At 42.4% G+C, this 20,297-nt stretch overlaps 1 protein-coding gene across 2 annotated transcripts in view; it reads right to left on the reverse strand.

Annotated features, from left to right (window-relative positions):
* Window positions 1-20,297, reverse strand: part of BRINP2 (BMP/retinoic acid inducible neural specific 2) — a 107,612-nt gene that overhangs the window by 17,577 nt on the left and 69,738 nt on the right. For both annotated transcript variants that reach the window (XM_032318909.1, XM_032318908.1), the window contains exons 3-4: window positions 4,491-4,681; window positions 3,212-3,420 (exon numbers count right to left, since the gene is read on the reverse strand). In XM_032318909.1, the coding sequence (XP_032174800.1) occupies window positions 3,212-3,420; window positions 4,491-4,681 (400 nt within the window). The remainder of the gene's footprint in view (window positions 1-3,211; window positions 3,421-4,490; window positions 4,682-20,297) is intronic.

The raw sequence follows: 20,297 nt of genomic DNA on the forward strand, positions 1-20,297 counted from the left end.
TCAGATCCCTCGGTCCATCACTATAGTCACAGCTTTGTGTGTACTCTCACTTCCCTTGCTGCTTTTTTCTTTCATCTTGTGTACACACACACACACACACACACACATACACACTAACACACACTCTTCCTTGTTGAATCCAGCTCTCCATGCCTGCCTGTACTTGATACAACTGACAGCTATGCGGACGGGTCCCCGTTAGAACTGTCACCGTGGGTCTCACGTGGGTCCTCAGGGCTGCCCACCAATCCACCACATTTATCTAGTAGTTGAAACACCTAACCCCTACCCTTCTGAAACCATTTCCTACATTCTTTTCTCAACAATCTCTTTCCCTTCCTTTTAGTCAAGGACTCTGATTCTCGAGTCCTCAAGGAACTGGATCAATCAGACAAGGACGCTCGCATCCTCCCGCCGCAGCTACACGCGACTGTGTGGGGTCTGTCACCTGAATGCCTCCTGCTGCGAAGGACAGGATGTTTATGCTCCTAGGTAAGACCCACCTCTCCGTGGACGACCAGCCTCTCCCGCTCACCCGGCTGCTCCGGTAACTGCCTCCTGCCTGTCCTCCGTCATCATCTTCTCCCTCTCTTCTGAGTCGTTGCCACCAACATGCCAAGATTCGAATATCCTCCACCTTAAAAACAAAATCTCCACCTCCCCGGACCTTCCACTGCTCTCCAGCTATTGCCCACCTTTTGTCTTTACAGCAAAAACCCTTAAAGAACTGCCTTCTCCTCCTCTGATTCCTCCCTTGCTTTCTCTCTTGAACCTTCTATACTCAGCCTTTTGAACCTGTCCTGTCACTGAAACCCCTCCTCTCTAGGTTGCTCGTTTCCTCCATGTGGCCAGATTGAAGGTCCATTCTCCGACTACTCAACAGCACCTAACACAGCTGTCTGCTCCTTCTTTTGAGAAACACTTGCTTCACACGGTCTTGTGATAGGACTTTGGTTCCTTCATACCGATCTGCATGATCTCAGCCTCCTGTTAGCTCCTCCTCCTCTTCCCCATTTCTGGGTATTGATCTGCCGCTCAGCTCGGCCCTAGAGCCGTTTACAGGCTACGTTCACTCCTCAAGTGATCTCATCTCAACTTTCCCACAGTATTAAATACCAGCTACACATCTGTATATAGCCGTGTGCCGGATTTCTATGTCCAATCGTGACCTTTCTATTGAAATCCTAGTGTTATATCCAGTTGCCTCTTAGACAGCTCCACTCGGATGTCTAAGAGGAGTGTCACACTCAGGGTGTCTAAAATCAAGCTCCTGATTTGTTTCTTTCAGATGGCGCCTCTCCCAGCATTGTCCTTCTCGTAAAAGAATCACTATCATCTCGTTGCTAATGCCAAAAATCTTAGTGACTCTTGATTCCTTTCTTCTAATTTATTAGCTAATCCCAGAGGCTCTACCATCAAAACACATCCTGCCTCTGCCAACTTCTCACTACCTCTCACAGCCAGCTTTGTCTGAGCGGGCCACCGTTCCTTCCTCCCTTGACCATGGATGGCATCAGTCTCCACAACCCCGCGTTCTCTTCTCTTCCCTAAGCAGTGATGCCCTCATGATCTTAACACCCTTTATTGATCTCCGTCTCAGGCAGTCAACCACCGGGCGGGAGGGGGAGGTTAGGGGGAGAGAAAAAATGTTCTCCGTAGGCTCATCTCCTCTTCACCCCTCTGCTGGCTGCACCCCAGCTACCTGACACGGTATTTCTGAACCGCAACACGCACACTCCCACTCGCAGCAATCACACCTGCTCTCGCTCAAGATACCCATGTGGCCGCTCCCTCCCTCCCTCCATTCAGATCTGCTTAAATGGCATTTCTTCAAACAGGTCTTCCTGAAAGTGCCGTGTCCCCATCACTCTCCTCTTCCCTGAATCCATTCCTTCGTATCATTGATCCCACCTAACATCATGTATTAGAATGTGAAGTTCATGAGGGCAGGGACTCTCTATGCTTTGTTCACTCTTAGGATTCTCAGGAGCCAGAGCAGAGCACGACACATAACAGGTGTTCAATAAATATCTACTGAACGAATAAATAAAGGAACAAAATTTCCTTCCAATTTTGGGTGTGATAAAAGCAGCATATAATACAAGACTGACCACCACTCGCTACCTTGACATTATATTTAGAATAAAATAATCCAGCATTTTCAAGTATTGTCATTGGTCTTCCTTTCCCTAAAACAATATGAACTTTGCTAGAAATGTCCTAGCTGTAAGTAGAGATGATGGGATGACAGTTATGATTATTTTTTTTTTAAAGATTTTATTTATTTATTTGACAGAGAGAAATCACAAGTAGGCAGAGAGGCAGGCAGAGAGAGAGAGAGAGAGAGAGCGAGAGGAGGAAGCAGGCTCCCTGCTGAGCAGAGAGCCCGATGCGGGACTCGATCCCAGGACCCTGAGATCATGACCTGAGCCGAAGGCAGCGGCTTAACCCACTGAGCCACCCAGGCGCCCGACAGTTATGATTATTAATGTTATAGTAACCATTGATCATTTTCCAACATGCATGAGATCATATCACTCCTCTGCTCAGAACTATCTGCTTGTTTTTCGCTGTACTTTGACATGAAAATTCCATATCATGGCCATGTAATCTGGTTCTAGTCTACTTCTGAACCCCATCTAGTGCCAGTGTCTTCCTGTTCACCTTACTGTAGTCACAGCGATCTTCTGTGTTCTAAGGCACCAACCTGATTCCTGCCTCAGGGCCTTAGTTCTCGCTGTCTGAATATCCTTCCTTCAGATCGCTTGCATGTCAGCCTCAAAGCCTAAACCCGAAGTGACCTCCCTGGACCAATCTGGCTAATGTTATCTGCTCCCTTCTCTCACCCCAGGAAATCTGTACCTTATGACTCTCTTTTCTTTGTACCTTTATCTAAAATTACTTTGCTTTTATACTTGTTTAATATCCTCATCCCTCACCGGAATGTGACCTCTGCAGAGTAAGGACCTTGTCTCTCCTTCACAACAGTCTGCTGGCCAGAGAATGCCTCAGAGTAGAAGCTACATGTCTGTCTGCTGTACAGGGAAGACCTGGACCACCTTTCAGGGTCAGCTGTGCATGTGTCAGGAAGCTGCTTTCCCACATCCCTCAGTCAGGCCTGGCTGACCTGGAGCTGGCTAAGACTCCGGCTTCCCCTTTGGTTCCTCTCTGCCTGTCTGCCGTCCCTCCCCAGCACTTCGCAAGCTGTTACCTTGATGGCCCCCGTGGCTATCTGGATATGGTGCAGCCGCCTCAGTGTGCTTTCTCTGTCGATGAAGTAGGAGGCTGCCAGCTGGTGCAGGGTCTCCAGGGACACGGCAGAACTGTTTCCACTGCCCCCAACGACAGGAGTGCTTCCTGCTGTTTCTGCCTTGCGGCTCAGTTTTCGCTTGTCCACAAAAATGGTCAGGGACTCTTCTCCTGTCACAAACAACATGGGTTCATTGGTAAGGCCTTCTGCTCCCTAATCCCCTACCAGTTAGAACATGAAACCCTTGGCCAGAAGAGTCAGAGCTCAGAAGGAGTCCGCTGCCCCTGCTGAAGAAGAGTTCTAGAACAGTCTCATCAGACAGTGCACAGGGCAGCGGGCATCACTGCCCGGGGGGCCCTCCTCCCTTTCCCTCATTCTTTAACCATCCCATAGCCCATCCCCTCCCCTCCAGCTTATCCATTTAACATCCGTTATTGATCTCAGTCTCGGGCAATCTACCTCCATGGGGGAGATAAAATTTTCTCTCTCAAGTTGTTTATGAGAAGTCACCATGGATAATTCTGCTCCCTCAGAAAGGGCAAGAGCCTTGAAGTTCAACCTCCCTCCTCCCCATCAAACAGTCAACACCTACCACATGCCGGCAGCTGGCCCAAACCCTTGGAGAGTTTCTTTTTGTCCATCAGACAGTGAGCTAAATGTTATCATAAATCCCACTTTCTTCTTCCCAGGGCAGCAACAGCCCTGGCTCCTCAGAGCTTTCGATTCGGTCACAGGTTACACCATCCCCACTCCCAACCTCGTCCCCATCCAGCCCAGAACCACTGGAATTTGTTTGGCCAGTTACCAATCTTTAGAGAGGCCAGCAGGGGTCAGGGACTCAATGGACGTTTACTTCTTTGCCTATGGGTCTGACAACTATAGCCACAGCAAATACTAGGATGTGGAGAAGCCTCTGGGTTAGAAGGCGCTGTCAAAAGAAAACTGGGAGCGCCCCCTGCTGGCAAGTACTTAGTAGGCGCCTGTGAATCCCCCACCTCCTTACCCCACACCCCTTCCTCGAAGAGGATGCTTATAAGCAAATAGCAATGTTCTGGATGTCACGATTTGGATGTCAAGAGATTATACTGTTCTCAAAGGCACCAGAAAGAAACTATTTCTCAGGCGGTAACAGGCTGGGAAGAACAAAGACCCAGGAAGACTCAAGCTCTACTCCATGGGTTTTAAAGCTATAATTCAATGATCCGACAGTCAGTTAGCGCAGGATTGCGATGATGCTTACCTCCAAGGGTGGCAGAAAGTAAGAAATGAGTGCCGTACTTTTTAATCAGGTTTTCAGTGACCTGCTGTAGATTGGGTCTCCTTCCAAGGAGGCGAATATTCCGGATAAACTCTGGGGCGAGAGGCAATGGCAAACTGAAGAAGTCCTTTCTTTCCAGAGCCAAGTTGTTTACTTTCCAACGGGCAAACTCCCTGGAGAAAAAGTCAAGGGATAAAGAAAAGCTCCATGTATGTAAGAACAAGAATCATAAAATCTGAAGTAGAGAATGCTCTTTCTCCACTTCTACCACGGTCCCATCCCCTCAGCACACGTCCCTCCACACAGAGGCACCTGGTGCCTGGAAGAGGCCTGCTGGCCTCCACTCGGGCCCCCGTTCCCAGGCTGGGGAAAGACCCATCTCGGCTGACTTCCATCACAACCTACTTCCATCTGGCTGTCTCACTGGAGAGCAGCTAATCAGCTCATCCGTATGAAGGTAGTCGTGTACCACAGTGTAGTATGGGGGCAAGACGCCAACAGTGAAAACATGAGAGCAGCGGTTTGCAGAGATGGGAACCAGGTCCAGTTGCCCCTCAGTGCATGAGTCCCATGAGCTCCCCATTTGTAAAGTCAGGAGTTTGGTCTACACAATAGTCCTCAAACTTTTTGGTTTACACTCAAAAAATGACTGTGTCTCCATATTTATGTGGCGTATAACCATGGATGATTACCACTTTAAAAACTCAAACTGAGAAAATTTAAATGTATTATTTTACTTAAAGATCACAGCAGTAAATCTATTACATATAATGTAAATAGCATATTTTTATTACAATAACCATATGTCCTGAAACAAAACCAGTTTAGCAAGAAGAGTGGTATTACTTTACATTTTTGCAAGTCTCTAATATTTGGCTTAGCAGAAGAGAGCTGCATTCTCATATTTGCTTCTGCATTCAATCTGTTGTGATAATTGTGGATATTCTTCTTTGTGGCTATTTGTTGTTCACTCAACAAATGTCATTCCTTAAAGGTTAGTTACAGCCTGGAATCTGAAACCATTTCAGTGCACTTTTCATAACTCTGTTACATTAAAATCTGGTGTTCTACACTGTACTTTGAATGTGTCCTTTTACCCTTCAGGATTTTGGAACATCATTCACTGGTCATCTAAAAAATATGGGATCACTGAATTATTCAGATCTTCCACATTGTGAACTTTTCATTATATAATTGCAAAACACCATATTTGTTAATATCACCACAAATCTCATGAGTAAAGTTATTAAATATTGGAACTGCTACCAAGCTCATAATGACAAATATGAGTTTTCCAAAATTCCAATTTTCATCTGAAAGCTTAAATTTCATCATTGGCAACAAATATTAGTTGTTTTCCTTGAAGAGGTAAACCTACTTCATTCCTCACCACTCCCCTTTTTTTTGAGAAAATGTTTGCCAGACACTAAAGTCTAAATAACAATAGTTTGTCTGATGGTTGTTCTTTCAAGAAAAATTCAGTTCCAATGAAAAAGCAGCTAGTCGAGCTCACAATTCAATCACAGAAGCGTTTTTTCCTTGAGACAATCATCGCTCTTCCATAGCCTCCAATGTGCTTTAGGTGTATTTTTCCATTTCACCATACAAAATATTAAAAAGACATGTACTCAAGGGTCAAGAGCCAATAAAATTAATAAACTTGACTGCTTCAAGGACATTTCTTATATGAATCTAACATGCATGTTTGTGTGCATGCGCGCATGTGTGTGTTTAGGTGCAAGTATGTAATGATAAAAAAAAAATACATGACTGGGTCACCTGAGTGGCTCAGTGGGTTGAGCCTCTGCCTTCAGCTCAGGTCATGATCTCAGGGTCCTGGGATGGAGCCCTGCATCAGGCTCTCTGCTCAGCGGGGAGCCTGCTTCCCCCCCCCCCCACTGCCTCTCTGCCTGCTTGTGATCTCTCTCTCTGTGTCAAATAAATAAAGTATTTTTAAAAAATATATGACTACTGGTGTCCTTTGGTGAGACTGCCTTTATCCAAATTAAGATGATTTGTTTTCACAACATTAGCAGATGTCAACATGGACATCCTGAAAAGACCTAAGAGGACCCACCTTCTAAGAAGCCCTATTATACAAGACGCCGAAATTCCTTTCTAGTCCCATCTACACTTTTAATCTTCTTGCTTTGCTCCTCACTGAAATGTCTGTATTTTAAAGGGGACACATTTCCAAGAGGAATCTGTCTTACGATGAAATTTAAAGGATCACATCCACTAGTAAGAAAGGACTCTTCCATGGCCTTTCACATTATACTCGTAAGGACCAGCTCCACTGCATTAGGGAACAACAAAATGATAAAGTCTTATCAACCTTCTCACCCATCCCAACTCTGCTCTTTGTGACAGTGCTGAAGCTTGGTCTTTCTCCCCAAATCCATGGACTACAAATTATAGGGCTGCATAAAAATAAAAGAGTTCCAAAATAAGTGAATAAAAGTCCATGCCCAATTTAAGGCTATAGAATTCTCTCATCTAACTCTAGGAACTAAGACAGAGAGGAGGGGCATGTGCCAAATATTACCAGGGAAACAAAAGAAAAGACGACTAATAATTCAAGGTTCCAACAAAGTCTTTTAAGATTCCCATTGTGTGGCTTTATTTATCTAAGCAGGCAAGTTCATAATAATACATTATCATTTATTTCCATCGTACAGGAAATGTCAAACTTTAAAGTATAGGGTATTTGTCGAACTGTTTTCTATCCCAAATCCCACTGCAGCATACAGAACAATTGCTTGATCTCCTGTCTAAATTGACCAAATGGCCAATCAAAAGACATGGGGTGGCTTAATAGACTTTTTTTTTTAAAGACCCAACTACATGCTGCTTGCAAGAGACTCACTTCAGCATTAAGGACACCTATACTGAAAGTGAAGGAATGGAAAAAGATATTCCACGTAAATGGAAATCCAAAGAAAACCTGGGGTAGCTATATCAGTTAAACAGACTTTAAGCCAGACTGTAACAGGAGACAAAGAAGGGCATTCTATAATGACAAAGGGATCAATTCACCAAGAAGATACAACATTGGTAAATATGGTAAATTATGGTAAATTATGCACCAAGGTAGGAGCACCTAAACATATCAAGCAAATATTTACAGCTCTAAAAGGAGAAATGAACAGCAGTTCAACAACAGGAGGAGACTTCAATACTTCACTTTCAACAAGGATGAGTCCATTCAGACAAGATCAACAAGGGAACATTGGCTTTAAATGACATATTAGACCAGATGGACATAACAGATATTTGCAGAACATTCCATTCAACAGCCCAAGAAAACACATTCCTCTCTAGCACACATGGAACATTTTTTGGGGTAGATCACATGTTAGGTCAGAAAATAAATTTTAATAAATGTAAGAAGACTGAAATCATATCATGCATCTTTTTCATCCACAATTGTATGAAACTAGAAAATGCGAGAAGTAAAGTGGAAAATTCACAAATACATGGAGATTAAACAACATGATCCTGAACAACCAATAGGTCAAAGGAGAAATCAAAAACTAACTTGAGACAAATGGAAATGGAAATACAAATACCATGCAGCAAAAGTAGTTCTAAGTGGGATGTTTATAAAAATAAATGCCTACACGAAGAAAAAATGAAGTTCTTAAATAACCTAATTCATACCTCAAGGAACTAGAAAAAGAACAATGAATTAAGCCCAAAGTTAGTAGAAAGAAGAAAATAACAAAGATCGAGTGGAAATGAATAGCATAGAGACTAAAACGATGACAGAAGAGATCAATGAAAATAAAAGTTGGTTTTTGGAAAAGATTTTTAAAATAGACAAATCATTAACTAGACTAACCAAGGAAAAAGGGAGGAGACCCAAGTAAATAAAATTGGTAATGAAAGAGGAGACATTACAGCTGATACCACCCAAGTACAAAGGATCACAAGAGACTACAATGAACAATTACTGACCCAATAATTGGACAAACTATGAGAAATGGATAAATTCCTAGAAACATAACCTACCAAGAGTGAATCATGAATAAGTAGAAAATCTGAACAGATGAATTACTAGAAAGAAGATTGAGTCAGTAATAATAAACCTCTTAACAAACAAAAGTCCAGGATCAGCTGGCTTTCACTGGTGAATTCTACCAGCCATTTAAAGAATTCTTACCAATGTTTTCCAAACTCTTCCAAAAAATAGAGGAGGAGGGGAAACTTCCAAGGCCAGCATTACCTTGATACCAAAATCAGACAAAGACACTACAAGACAAGTAAATTATAGGCCAGTATGCCTGATAAATACACATGCAAAAATCCCCAACAAAATATTAGTAAACTGAATTTGACATTACACAAAGAGAATTATACAGCATAATCAAGTTGGACTTATTCCAAGAATGAAAGGATGGTTCAACATTTGCAAATCAATCTATGCGCTACTCCACACTAATAAAACGAAGTATAAAAACATATGATCATCTCAACAGATGCAGGAAAAGCAATTGAGAAAATTCAACATCATTTGTGATAAAAACTCTCAATAAAAAATATATAGAGGGTACATACCTCAACATAATATATATCCTATATGACAAGCCCACAACTAACATTATATTCAATGGTTAAAAGCTGAAATCTTTTTCTCTAAGATTGAATAAGACAAGGTGGCCCACTCCTGCCAATTTTATTCAACATAGTACTGGCAGTCCTAACCAGAGCGATTAAGCAAGAAAAAGAATTAAAAAACATCCAACTCAGGGCACCTGGGTGGCTCAGGGAGTTAGGCCTTTGCCTTCAGCTTGGGTCATGATCTCGGGGTACTGGATCGAGCCCTACATTGGGCTCTCTGCTCAGCAGGGAGCTTGCTTCTCCCCACCCCCCTGCCTGCCTCTCTGCCTACTTGTGATCTCTGTCAACTGACTAAATAAAATTAAAAAAAAAAAATCCAACTCAGGAAGAAAGAAGTAAAATCATCAATTTGCAGATGATATGGTATTATATATAGAAAACCCTAAAGACTCCACCAAAAAAACCTGTTAGAATAAACGAATCCAGCAAAGTTGTAAGATACAAAATCAATATACAAAAGTTAGTTACATTTCTATAGAGTAATAACAACAAAAAAAAAACCCCACAGAAATTAAGGGAAAAATCCCATTTAAAATAGCAAAAAAGAAAAAAATAACAAGGAATAAATTTAACCAAGAGTATGAACGTTCTGTACACTGAAAACTATATAATATATTGGTGAAAGAAATTGAAGAAGACACAAATAAATGGAAAGACAGTCTATGCTCATGGATTGGAAGAATCAATATTGTTAAAATGTCCATACGATCCAAAGCAATCTACAGATTCATTATGATCCCTATAAAATTTCCAATGGCATTTTCCATAAAATAGAAAAAAAAATCCAAAAGTGTGTGTGGAACCACAAAAGAGCCCAAATAGTCAAAGCAATCTTGAGAAAAAAAGAACAAAGCTAGGAAGTCATCACACTTCCTAATTTCAAACTACATAACAAAGCTATAGTAATCAAAATGTGGTATTGGCATTAAAAACACATTAACATCTATGCTAAGTGAAATAAATCAGAGAAATACAAATACCATATATTTCACTCATATTCAGAATTTCAGAAACAAAACAGATAAACAGGGGAAGGGAAGGAAAAATGAGATGAAAACAGATGAAGACAAATCATAAGAGACTCTTTGAAGGAAGCAAACATGCTTGCTGGAGGGGATGTGGGTGGGGGGATGGGGTAACTGGATGATGGACATTAAGGAGGGCATGTGATGGAATGAGCACTGGGTATCATATGCAACTGATGAATCACTAAATTCTACCTGTGAAACTAAAAACAAAAACAAAACAATAAGACACACCGATAGTGGAACAAAACAGAGAACCCAGAAACAACACACATATAGGGTCAATTCATTTGTGACAAAAAAGCCAAAAATATACAATGGGAAAAGGATAGTCTCTTCAATAAATGATAATAGCAAAACTGAAGAACGTGCAAAAGAAGTAAACTGGACCCTTATCTTCCACCATACACAAAGATAAACTCAAAACAAATTAAAGACACCACTTAAGACTTGGAAGAAAATCTCTTTGAAGAAAGCATAGGCAGTAAGCTCCTTGACATGGGTCTTGGTGATTGTATTTGGAATCTGACACCAAACCGAGCCTCCCTGATTCATGGTAGGCCATATTCATCAACTAATAAGCAATTTCTATCCTATCATTTAGATTGCTAGAAGAAATAAAAAGCAGGTGTTCTTCCATTTTTTCATAATTTCTTACAATGGTCAAAGCCCCTCACCAAAAAGAAAGATCACCTTACTATAGAGGTGGATCCCAATATAATTAAATTTAATAAATAAAAAAACGTGTGCTCAGTCCCTTCATTCAGGACTGCCAAACGGTACCTCCTACAAGCTTTCCTTGACCATCCCATCCAAAAGAACATCCTGTTTCTCTCTCACTCTCTGTCTCCATGCTCTGCTTTAGTTATCTTTTTTTTTTTTTAGCACTTATTACTACCCAACATAATACATTTTTAAATTCTCTTCCTCTCCCAGTAAAACAAAAACTCAATGAGGGCAAGATTGACCCTTTCGGTCTTAACTCAACAGCAATAGGACAATGCTAGAAGTTCTAACCTTTCATACTGTTAGTAATATACTTTTGTTAAATGACTGGGAGATTCTCTCATTTATTTAATTTAAATTAAATTCACTTGTTTTATGTCATCGCTCTCCTAATCCTTTCACTGTTTGGAAATTATTGATGACTAGATAAGAAAATGCTACAGCATGGGAATACGTAGATGCGACTACTAATTAGTGATTGATCTGAAATGGAAGTAAAGTATCTGAAATGTGTATGCATATCAATGAGAAAATTAGATTTGACTTATAAAAATGTAATTTACAGGCATGATTTTATATACTGTTTATACATAAACCAGGCACAGATGGCATTTTCTTATGCTTTGGTAAACTGAGTCAGGGCCTTCTTCCATTGTCTTCAGCAGACATGGATACCTTTCAAACCCTGGGGCACATTCTGAACCCACAGTCCACACTCTGAAGTCCAGTGAGTACAGAGCCCCCATTCAGACTCTGCTCTGCTTTATGCCCAATGTTAATGATCAGCAGCCTAACCCCTACAATGGGTCTAACAACAACTTCTGCCACACTCGTAATGTTCAAGGTCACCAAAAGAAGTAACAATTTTAAAGTCATGCACTTTTCCTTAATCCTCCTTTCTTTTTGTCCAGCATCAGACTTGGAAAATCATATATTTTATCCAAACCAAGAAGAGTTTTGAGCATCTATTATTTAAATGAATGAGGCTGTGGAAGCTTAGAAAGCTAAGTAATTTACCTGATTTCACACAACTACCAAGAGGGAAATTTCGACTGTTCAAATTAGAAGGAACATTTTAGTACTATCTGCCAATATTTTTTCACGTTATCGTGTACATTGAAAATTCTCCATGTGATGCATTGGGACCAGAACAGAGGAGACCAAGCACAGGAAGTCCTGCTACCCCGGACTTTGCCCAGTCGCCCCAGGGGCTAAATGGGTCAATATATGGACAAACCTGTCCAAACCCACACCCGTCCTTAGCCATTCGCAGTGCCAGCAGGGGCCAGCAGGTGCACCAATTGAGAAGGTCTATTCACTCCTCTTATGTTATGAGAAAAACCATGAAACAGAGAGAGAAGTGATTTGCTTAAAACAATATACCCAACTGGTACCAGAATCAGAACAGAAAGCTAGTGTCCGGCCCCTCCCCGAGTGCTATGATGGCGGTGATGACAGCCACGGTGAGACCCAGAGAGGTTAGGAAAGTCATTTGCCTGAAGTTACACAGTAAGTGGTGGGGCTGAGATTAAAACCCAAGTCAACACCATTCTGCTGTTTTGAGAACACAATTTTCCTCTGTGGAGATTAAGTGTATTTTATGGTATTCTAATTATTATTATTTTTTAAAGATATTATTTATTTCAATCTCAAGTAGGTGGAGAGGCAGGCAGAGAGAGAGAGATAGGAGGAAGCAGGCTCCCCACTGAGCAGAGAGCCCGATGCGGGGCTCGATCTCAGGACCCTAAGATCATGACTTGAGCCAAAGGCAGAGGTTCAACCCACTGAGCCATCCAGGTGCCCCGGTATTCTAATTATTTTTAAAAGTTTACTATCTTTTAACAAAAATATCTCATTACCTGGAACATTCCATTCCTTTAGTTATCTATATACACATGAGTTTACCATATATCCCAAACACAGTGTCACATATACACTGAAGCAAACCGTTTTGGATTTCACGTGGTTTTAATACATCCATTTGCAGAAGGAGAAATCGAGACCTAGTTAAAAATCAAGTCCATACATAGGGTGTCATGGGAGAAATCAAAGATAAAGGCCTGATTTCAGCTCCTATGGCTGTTCAGGACATCATAACACAGAATAACAGATGACTCAGAAAAATGAACAATGCTGTCTTAGGAAGCATTTTATGAGCAAATAATAAAAAATAATGGTTTACATTTAATGAATTCTTAGTATGTGCCAGGCATCCCAAGCATCTAACAAGTATTAACCAATATGATATCCAAAACACCCCCATAAGGGGGAGAAGATCATTATCCTCATTTTACGGATGAGGAAACTGAGGCACAGGTAAGCTAATTTGCCCAATGGGGAACACCCATTTGGTGACAGAGTCAGGATTTAAACACAGGATGTGTGGTTTCTGAGTCTATAGTGTTTACCACCATGCTACCTACCTACCCTGTGATTCCCAAAAGGTAATCACGATTGGGTGAGTGGAAGACAATGTGTGTGTGAGTGAGAGAGAGAGAGGGGAAGAGAGAATTTCATTGGAGGAAGAATAGATACGTAAGGATGGAAACTATATCTGAACACCCCCCCCCCAAAAAAAGCCGCTTCTATGAACTGTACTGGGGTGTCCACCGAGAATCTGGCCTAGGCCTTGGCTGCCGGCATAACGGCTCAGGCTCTGGGGATGCCCAGTGGTTTTCTCACCTACTTCACTAAGTTTCTTCCCTGCCCTTTGGGGCCCTTCACTGAATCAAAATAATGGGGAAAACATCTGTGAAAGGAGTTTGAGCCAGAAAGTAGTAAAAATGTACTTACAGAACTTATTAACCTGGTTCTTTCCAGCATCTGAAAGCCTCAGAAGGCACTACTGGAAGGCAGCCTGAGTTATTCAGAGAATAAATGTTCATTTCCGAGTTCTCCTTTAGCAGGTTTTTTTCCAGTAATAAAATAATCAAGGCTCTTTTTTTTTACCTAGGAAAAGGATGTTTTCTATATATCAATTATATTAACACACACTACTTCAATTAAGCCATCATCTTTGTTTCAATTAAGACATCAAGTAAATCTCCATTTCAATTTAGCCATTTCTCTTAAAATCTTCTCCCACTGTGTTTGTTACGCAGTAAGCAGTCTGAGAGAGCAAACATCTCACACGGGAGTGAAGCCCCCCGTGCAAAGTGCCTTTAGAACAGCAGAGACCATGACACAGGCTCACAGGCTAAGCCAGAGGGTGACCAGAAACTTTCCAATGTGTATTCCCCCTGCAAGGGCTTCCCAGCTGCACATAGGGAAGCTGCTATAACCAGCAGAAGTTTACTCCATTTCCCGTCTAACTCTAGATTCACCTAGCGTGAACAACACACACTTCTGCCAAAGGGTTGCCACACCGATACAATCATTGATAACAACCAAAACAAAATTTAGGAAAGGTGTGATCCAGGCAATACCAGCACGCTACGGCAGCTGTCCACACCAACACAGAGAACACGGCGGCCGTGATCCAAAATCTCTCTCTACATTCTGAAATGATCAGAGTTATCTTTGTCCCAAACTGCTTAACGCTCATGGTCCAGATTGCCAACCAAGGATGCTTCTGGTTGTACATGAATTTAGGGATTTTCCCAGAACACAAGAGCCTGTAACAGAAGAGCTGAACCACAGCCAAGCTTGAAGCAGGAGGGTCTCTGATGACGCTCCTCACTTGAAAGATGGAAACAAAGAATGCCTCCAAGTCACAGCTACTACCTCTAATGTCACCAACCACGTGGCAGCACCGTGTTCCTCCAAGTGATAAGGGGTCAGCAAGAACTCTGCCAGCAAGCGCGCTCCCCTGCCAGGCCCTACGCTCCCGGCGATGAAAGACTCGGAAAGAGCACAGCTGGGGTCCTCCATCCCGGGGCCTGTTTCCAGCAGCTCGGCACTGAAGCACCACTTTGCTGGCTTGTAAACTGAGAACATTGATCCAGCCCCCATGAAGACACATTACCTATGAAACCTCCCTCCCTAGGAAGTCTCAAGGGAGAGAGAGCGTTCTAGGAAGAAACCCACGGTTTCAAAACAAAACCAAAAACTATACCTTAAGGAGACTGAAATCTGGTAACAAGGAATACCGCGGCCCACAATAAAGGCACTTGTGCCGAGACCTTAGGCTAAGAGCTGTGTTCGTTGTTACCCGTTTTCCAACAGACCTAGCTTTCCATTTCTGTGTGGGATGCACATTCATTTCCAAGGCCACCGATACGGCTGTCATTAAGAAAGTCACATTTCCTGTATCCTGAGTAGGCAGCCCTACGCAGCCTCTCTGCCGTGACACCCCCTGTGGGCTTGGCGTCACCCCATGCCCGTGTCAGGGTGTCCCCGAGTGCTAGGAGCCCATCTGTTCCTCCTGAGTTAGACCCCAGGCTGGCTTTCCTGGAGAACAATCAATGCCGTTTCCAGCAGAGCCGACCAATCATCACATGCTCACTGAGGCGGCAGTTCTCAGAATAGGTTTGGGGACTCCCAGAGAGGCTGCAGAGAAGTCCTAGGACAGCAGTGGGGCCCAGGATGCCCACATCTAAGCACCACTTTGCAAACAATGGCAGAAAGAGTAGGCTGTCAGGACAGGAAATGCTGCCCCTCTCCCCTCTTTGCCCCTCCTGACAGACTTCCAACAACCCCTTCTGGGGAGCACCCTCCTCCAACCCGAAGTTTTCAAAGGGACTGCCATGCTGAAAGGTTCTTGTTCTCCAAAAGGTTGTTTGGGGTACAGCTCATACTTGTAAGAAAAAAATATATATATGTATGACTGGTTTTCCTTGAAAAATGAAGGAAGACACAGGACAGGTCATTGACTAAAATATTGAAGAACTCAGGAGCAAAAAAAGATGAATTGGCCAAAGACACAAATAGCTTTCTCATCATTTTTCTTGTAACTTTACTTTTTATGTAAACTGTCAACCAATGACCGTGGGAAAATTTCTCACATACCAACCAGTTCTGGATAAATGCAAACGTCTTTGTTCTCAGAGCTCACATTTCTCTCAGAGAGCTGCCTTTCCCCAGCTAGCTTGAGACTTGCCACTTTCACGCAGGAATCTCAATAAACACCACTGATTTTCCTGAAGAGCCCCACATACAAAGAAATCTTCTTTTTCTTCATCCTCCTGCCAATATACCTCTTCTCAGGGGCCACTGCTCCCACCACAGAACTCAGTCCACCACAGAGTTATTTACCTCAGTGAGTCAGCTAAGATGGTTCCACATTGGTTAGCTGGACATTTTAGGGGCCAAGGGATATAACATGTTTTGGCTCCAGTACAGAAGGCTGTATTTCTAGACACATCACATCATCAGGAGATTTCTATCTCAACAACAGATTACTGTAATGTACTTAGCTATTAGAGCCTTTACTGCCATAATGAATAAGACATGATTAATCTGAGCTATAAAAAGAAATTATAATAAAAACCATAATCTCTTACATTGGTGGAGAGCCTTCCTTTCATTTTTTTACCAGAAAAATTCATACACAAGTTTCACACCAGCTCAACTATTTCACCTATACAAGAAAAAAACCTTGGAAAAGAGGAAGTAGAAATCTCATGACTCTACTCTTCACCTTTTATAGGTTAAAAAGGAAGAGACAGAGAAACTGAAGGAAAAAAAGGGGGGGCCCATCTCATTTCATGAGTGGTAGAGTCTGACAAGAACCTGAACCATGCTATGAATGGGTCTATGACCCATGCTCAAGTTCAGGGACCTCTGCATACCTCTGTTCTACTTTCCAGGAAATTCTTTGGCCTTGTAGACCAAGGAGTAATTCCAAGGCAGGAAGGCTTCAATCCCGGAGCCCTTTGGTAACATAAGATCTCGGTCCCTGCAACTCGAGGAGGAGCAAGGGCAGCGGTGAGGCCGGCCCTCCCCCAGAGCCGCTGTGTCCCGCTCTTCCCGCTCTCTGGTAAAATCCAAGAAGCCTAGCGTGTAGGTAATTTCGCAGCCTGCTGTGTTCTCAAACAACGGCCCGTAAACAATGATTGGCCAATTTCATTCTAATCTTCCCAATTTTGCTCTAATTAAAATCAAGCTGTAGCTTTCAAACAGTTTAATTAAGGCTGATTGGGAGAAATGGGGAGGGGAGACTCAAGCTTAAAGGAGGAGGACGAGGTCACTGCTTGGCAAGTCTCCCGTGGGGGCTCCGGGGCTCCGAGAGGACACAGAAGGCAGCATGCTTGTAGAACCACATGAAGTACGACACACTCCTTGGAAGGAGGGGCCGGGGACTCTCTGAGACCAGGATGAAGTGAAGAGGGAGCTTAGATCTGTGTTTTCTCAGGCACAGAAACCTCTGCTCTGCCTTGACCTCCCAACCTGCTCCCCACAGCTCATCTGTTCAACTGTGGAGAAAATGGCTCCACTCACCACTCTGGGCCTCCCGTTGTGCTTGCTCAGCAAGCGGACAGCCCATGCCATGCTTCTCCACAGCACATGTCCGTGGGCTTCCTGCCAGCTACCTCACTCTAAGAGAATTTCCCCTGACTAGCAGCTCCTTCCATTATTTGACAAGTTCATTCCTTTGCAATGAGATCGCCTTTCTGGAATTTGGGGGCGTTTGCTTTTTATATGAGCCACTCTTAATTGGACTAAATATTTTTTTGTTCCTTCAATCGTTTCTAGATTCCTAGGCCCTTCTGCTAAACCTTCTCTGCCTTTAATCTAGCTTGTTAATGTGTTTCTTTTTAAAGATGGCAACCAAAATTAAACACAATTCAGTAGCTGAGCTCTGAGCCATGGAGAGTACAGGATACAATTTCTGAACACATCATTATCATCAGCATAACTATCCTCATTGTGTCTCTACTGAGCCCCTGTGCTACCAGGCACAGTCCTGGGTGCTTTCCATATTTTTTTCATCATTGCCACAATCTTGCAAATGTCAGTGCGGTAGATCAAGTCCTCATTCTCGCTTGGATCAGAAAGAATGCCTTTTGATATGGGACTTGACGGTATCAGTCACTCAGACGGGTGGACCTCATTGACTCCCCCAGCAATATTGGGCTTGGCTCCCTGACTTCATTCTGGACAAATGAAGACATACATAAGGAAGAGGGTACCAATTCTGGGTCCAAAGAGGCATTGCATATTTTCACTCTTCTTCCTGCTTGCCTGCCCTGGCCAAAAGAATTGCTTTCCCCACCTACCCACCAGTACTTCTCTTTCAGCCTGAGACCCATGATAAACATCATTGGAGAAAACACCAAATGGCTTCCTTGCACACCTGTAGCCTGAAGCACTTGAACTCAGCCAATCTACAGATGCATGACTGAGAAAGGTTATTATTGCTGTAAAATGAGTTTGGGGGTTATTTTTATGTCCATAATTATGGCAACAGTTAATTGATACACACAAGTTCAGTCCTATTTCATAGTGGAGCTAGCTGAGGCACAGATAAGCATCTTAGTCAAGGACACAGAGCTTACCAAAACTGAAGATAGTTTATGATCTTTCATATATATATGAAATATATTTCCTTTATTAACACACCTGAATATTGCACTCCTTTTGTTTTAGTATTTACACAGTAAATTTATTTAAATCCTTTCACTTGTTTTATTAAAACAGAATTGACACAATAGCATTCTTTTTTTTTTTTGAAGACAAAAATATTCTTGGCTAACCGTAATCTCATAGTCAACCAGACTCCCACCCCTCCTCCATTTTTTTCCAACCCTAGATTTTTGTTTTTATTTTAATTGCTGAGCTAGACCATCTATATCCTATATTGGTGAAATAGGCATTTTGGACTTAAATCTGGGGCTTTAGACTTCACCATCTTCTTGCATTCCATCCCTCTTGGCAGAGACTTGGAAAGTATTCTTTAAGCAATTTCTACCTTCCCCTTGGGCTCACAGATACACAAATTTCCCCAGTTTCCTCCACATTTAAATGCAGTCACGTGACTGGGTTCTGGCCAGCAGGCGGTGAACCCTGCCCCAGCCCAGGAGACTTCCCATGAGCTCTCTCATGCTCGCTCTCTTTCCTTGTCCACCACGACCCAGAGGAGGATGCCGAGGCCTTGCGTGATGACAGAGTGTGACTAGATGGACGGAGTCCTGGTCTTGAATCATTTCATGAAGCCATCTCCTTCTAACTAGCTCATAAATTGCACCAGACGTGAGCAATAAGCAAATAATTAAATAAACTTGTACTAAGTCACTGAGATTTGGGGACTGTTTGTTCCAGCAGTTAGCCCACTCTAATACCTCAATCGTGTCAATCTTCTATTCCAGCCTGGCAAAAAAAAAAAAAAATCTTCATTCTTGATTTTATTGCCTATCTTGATAAGGGGCTCTTTCAATTACCTGATTTTATTGTCTATGGAGTCAAGCATCCATGCTCCCATTTCTCCTCAGCTCAGTAACATTCCCATATGGGGTCTCTTTTTTTGCCTTCTGAGTCTAGATGGAGATGGTGTTAGTTTTGAGCCCTTGGTTTTTATGCTGTAGAATCGTAGTGTGTGAGTCCTGCTCTAAGGGAAAAGCACCTGTCACTGTGAAGGATTTACTTTGAACTATCTATAACTATAAAATCAATGAATAGATTAACTCAGGCTATAGTTAGGGAGAGCGGAATGTGGATTTTAAGTGATAAATCTGATTAATGTCTGGAGATTGCAGGAGAAAGAATTTGATAGAGTAGGACTGCTCCTGCTTTCTTTCCTCTTTCTCAATCAAACTCCCTACATTTTCTCTTCTTTCTTCCCAAGGTTTCCCACTCTACTGTGTTCCATATTTATTCTCAGGAGACCCCCTCATAAGAAAAAAATGTACTTATCTTGAAATAAACCAAATTGGGATTTTAGTGATTGCCAAAGAGTCCCCATAAAGAAAGTCCTATTATCCTACCCATTTTACTGATGAGAAAAACTGAAACTCAGTTGCAAAATAACTTGCTCAAGTTCCCACAGCTAGAAGTAGCAGAACTGCAATTTAAACCTTCACAGTAAGATTCTAGAGGCTGGAGCCTCAACCACTTGTTTTCTCCTTCCATCTAATTCAGTCCCAGAACATCCTACTCATATGGAGGGGTTTCATTCTCTTATTATAGCCTTAACGTGTGGCAGACATCGTACTGGGAACTGGAGATAAAAAGACGAAATAAAACATGTTCTTTGCTTGAAGGAGGTCAGAGTAAATAAATAAATACACAAAATAAGTTCTGTAGCAGAAATGTGAACATACTGATGGGGAACCATACGTAGAAAGAACCAGCTCTCTTGTAGAAGCCACAGAGGTCCAGAGAGAGTGGATATTTAAGTGGGTTGAAAGGTGAGTAGGAGCTTGGTGGGCAGACAAAATGGAAGGAGCCACGCAGGACGTGGGAGTGGGACATGGAAAGACACATGGAACCTAATCTGGGTGAATCTGGAGATGTTTAGGGAGACTGGAACAAAAGGTAGCAG

Source organism: Mustela erminea, chromosome 17 (genome assembly GCF_009829155.1).
Source record: "Mustela erminea isolate mMusErm1 chromosome 17, mMusErm1.Pri, whole genome shotgun sequence".
NCBI classification, from domain to species: domain Eukaryota; kingdom Metazoa; phylum Chordata; class Mammalia; order Carnivora; family Mustelidae; genus Mustela; species Mustela erminea.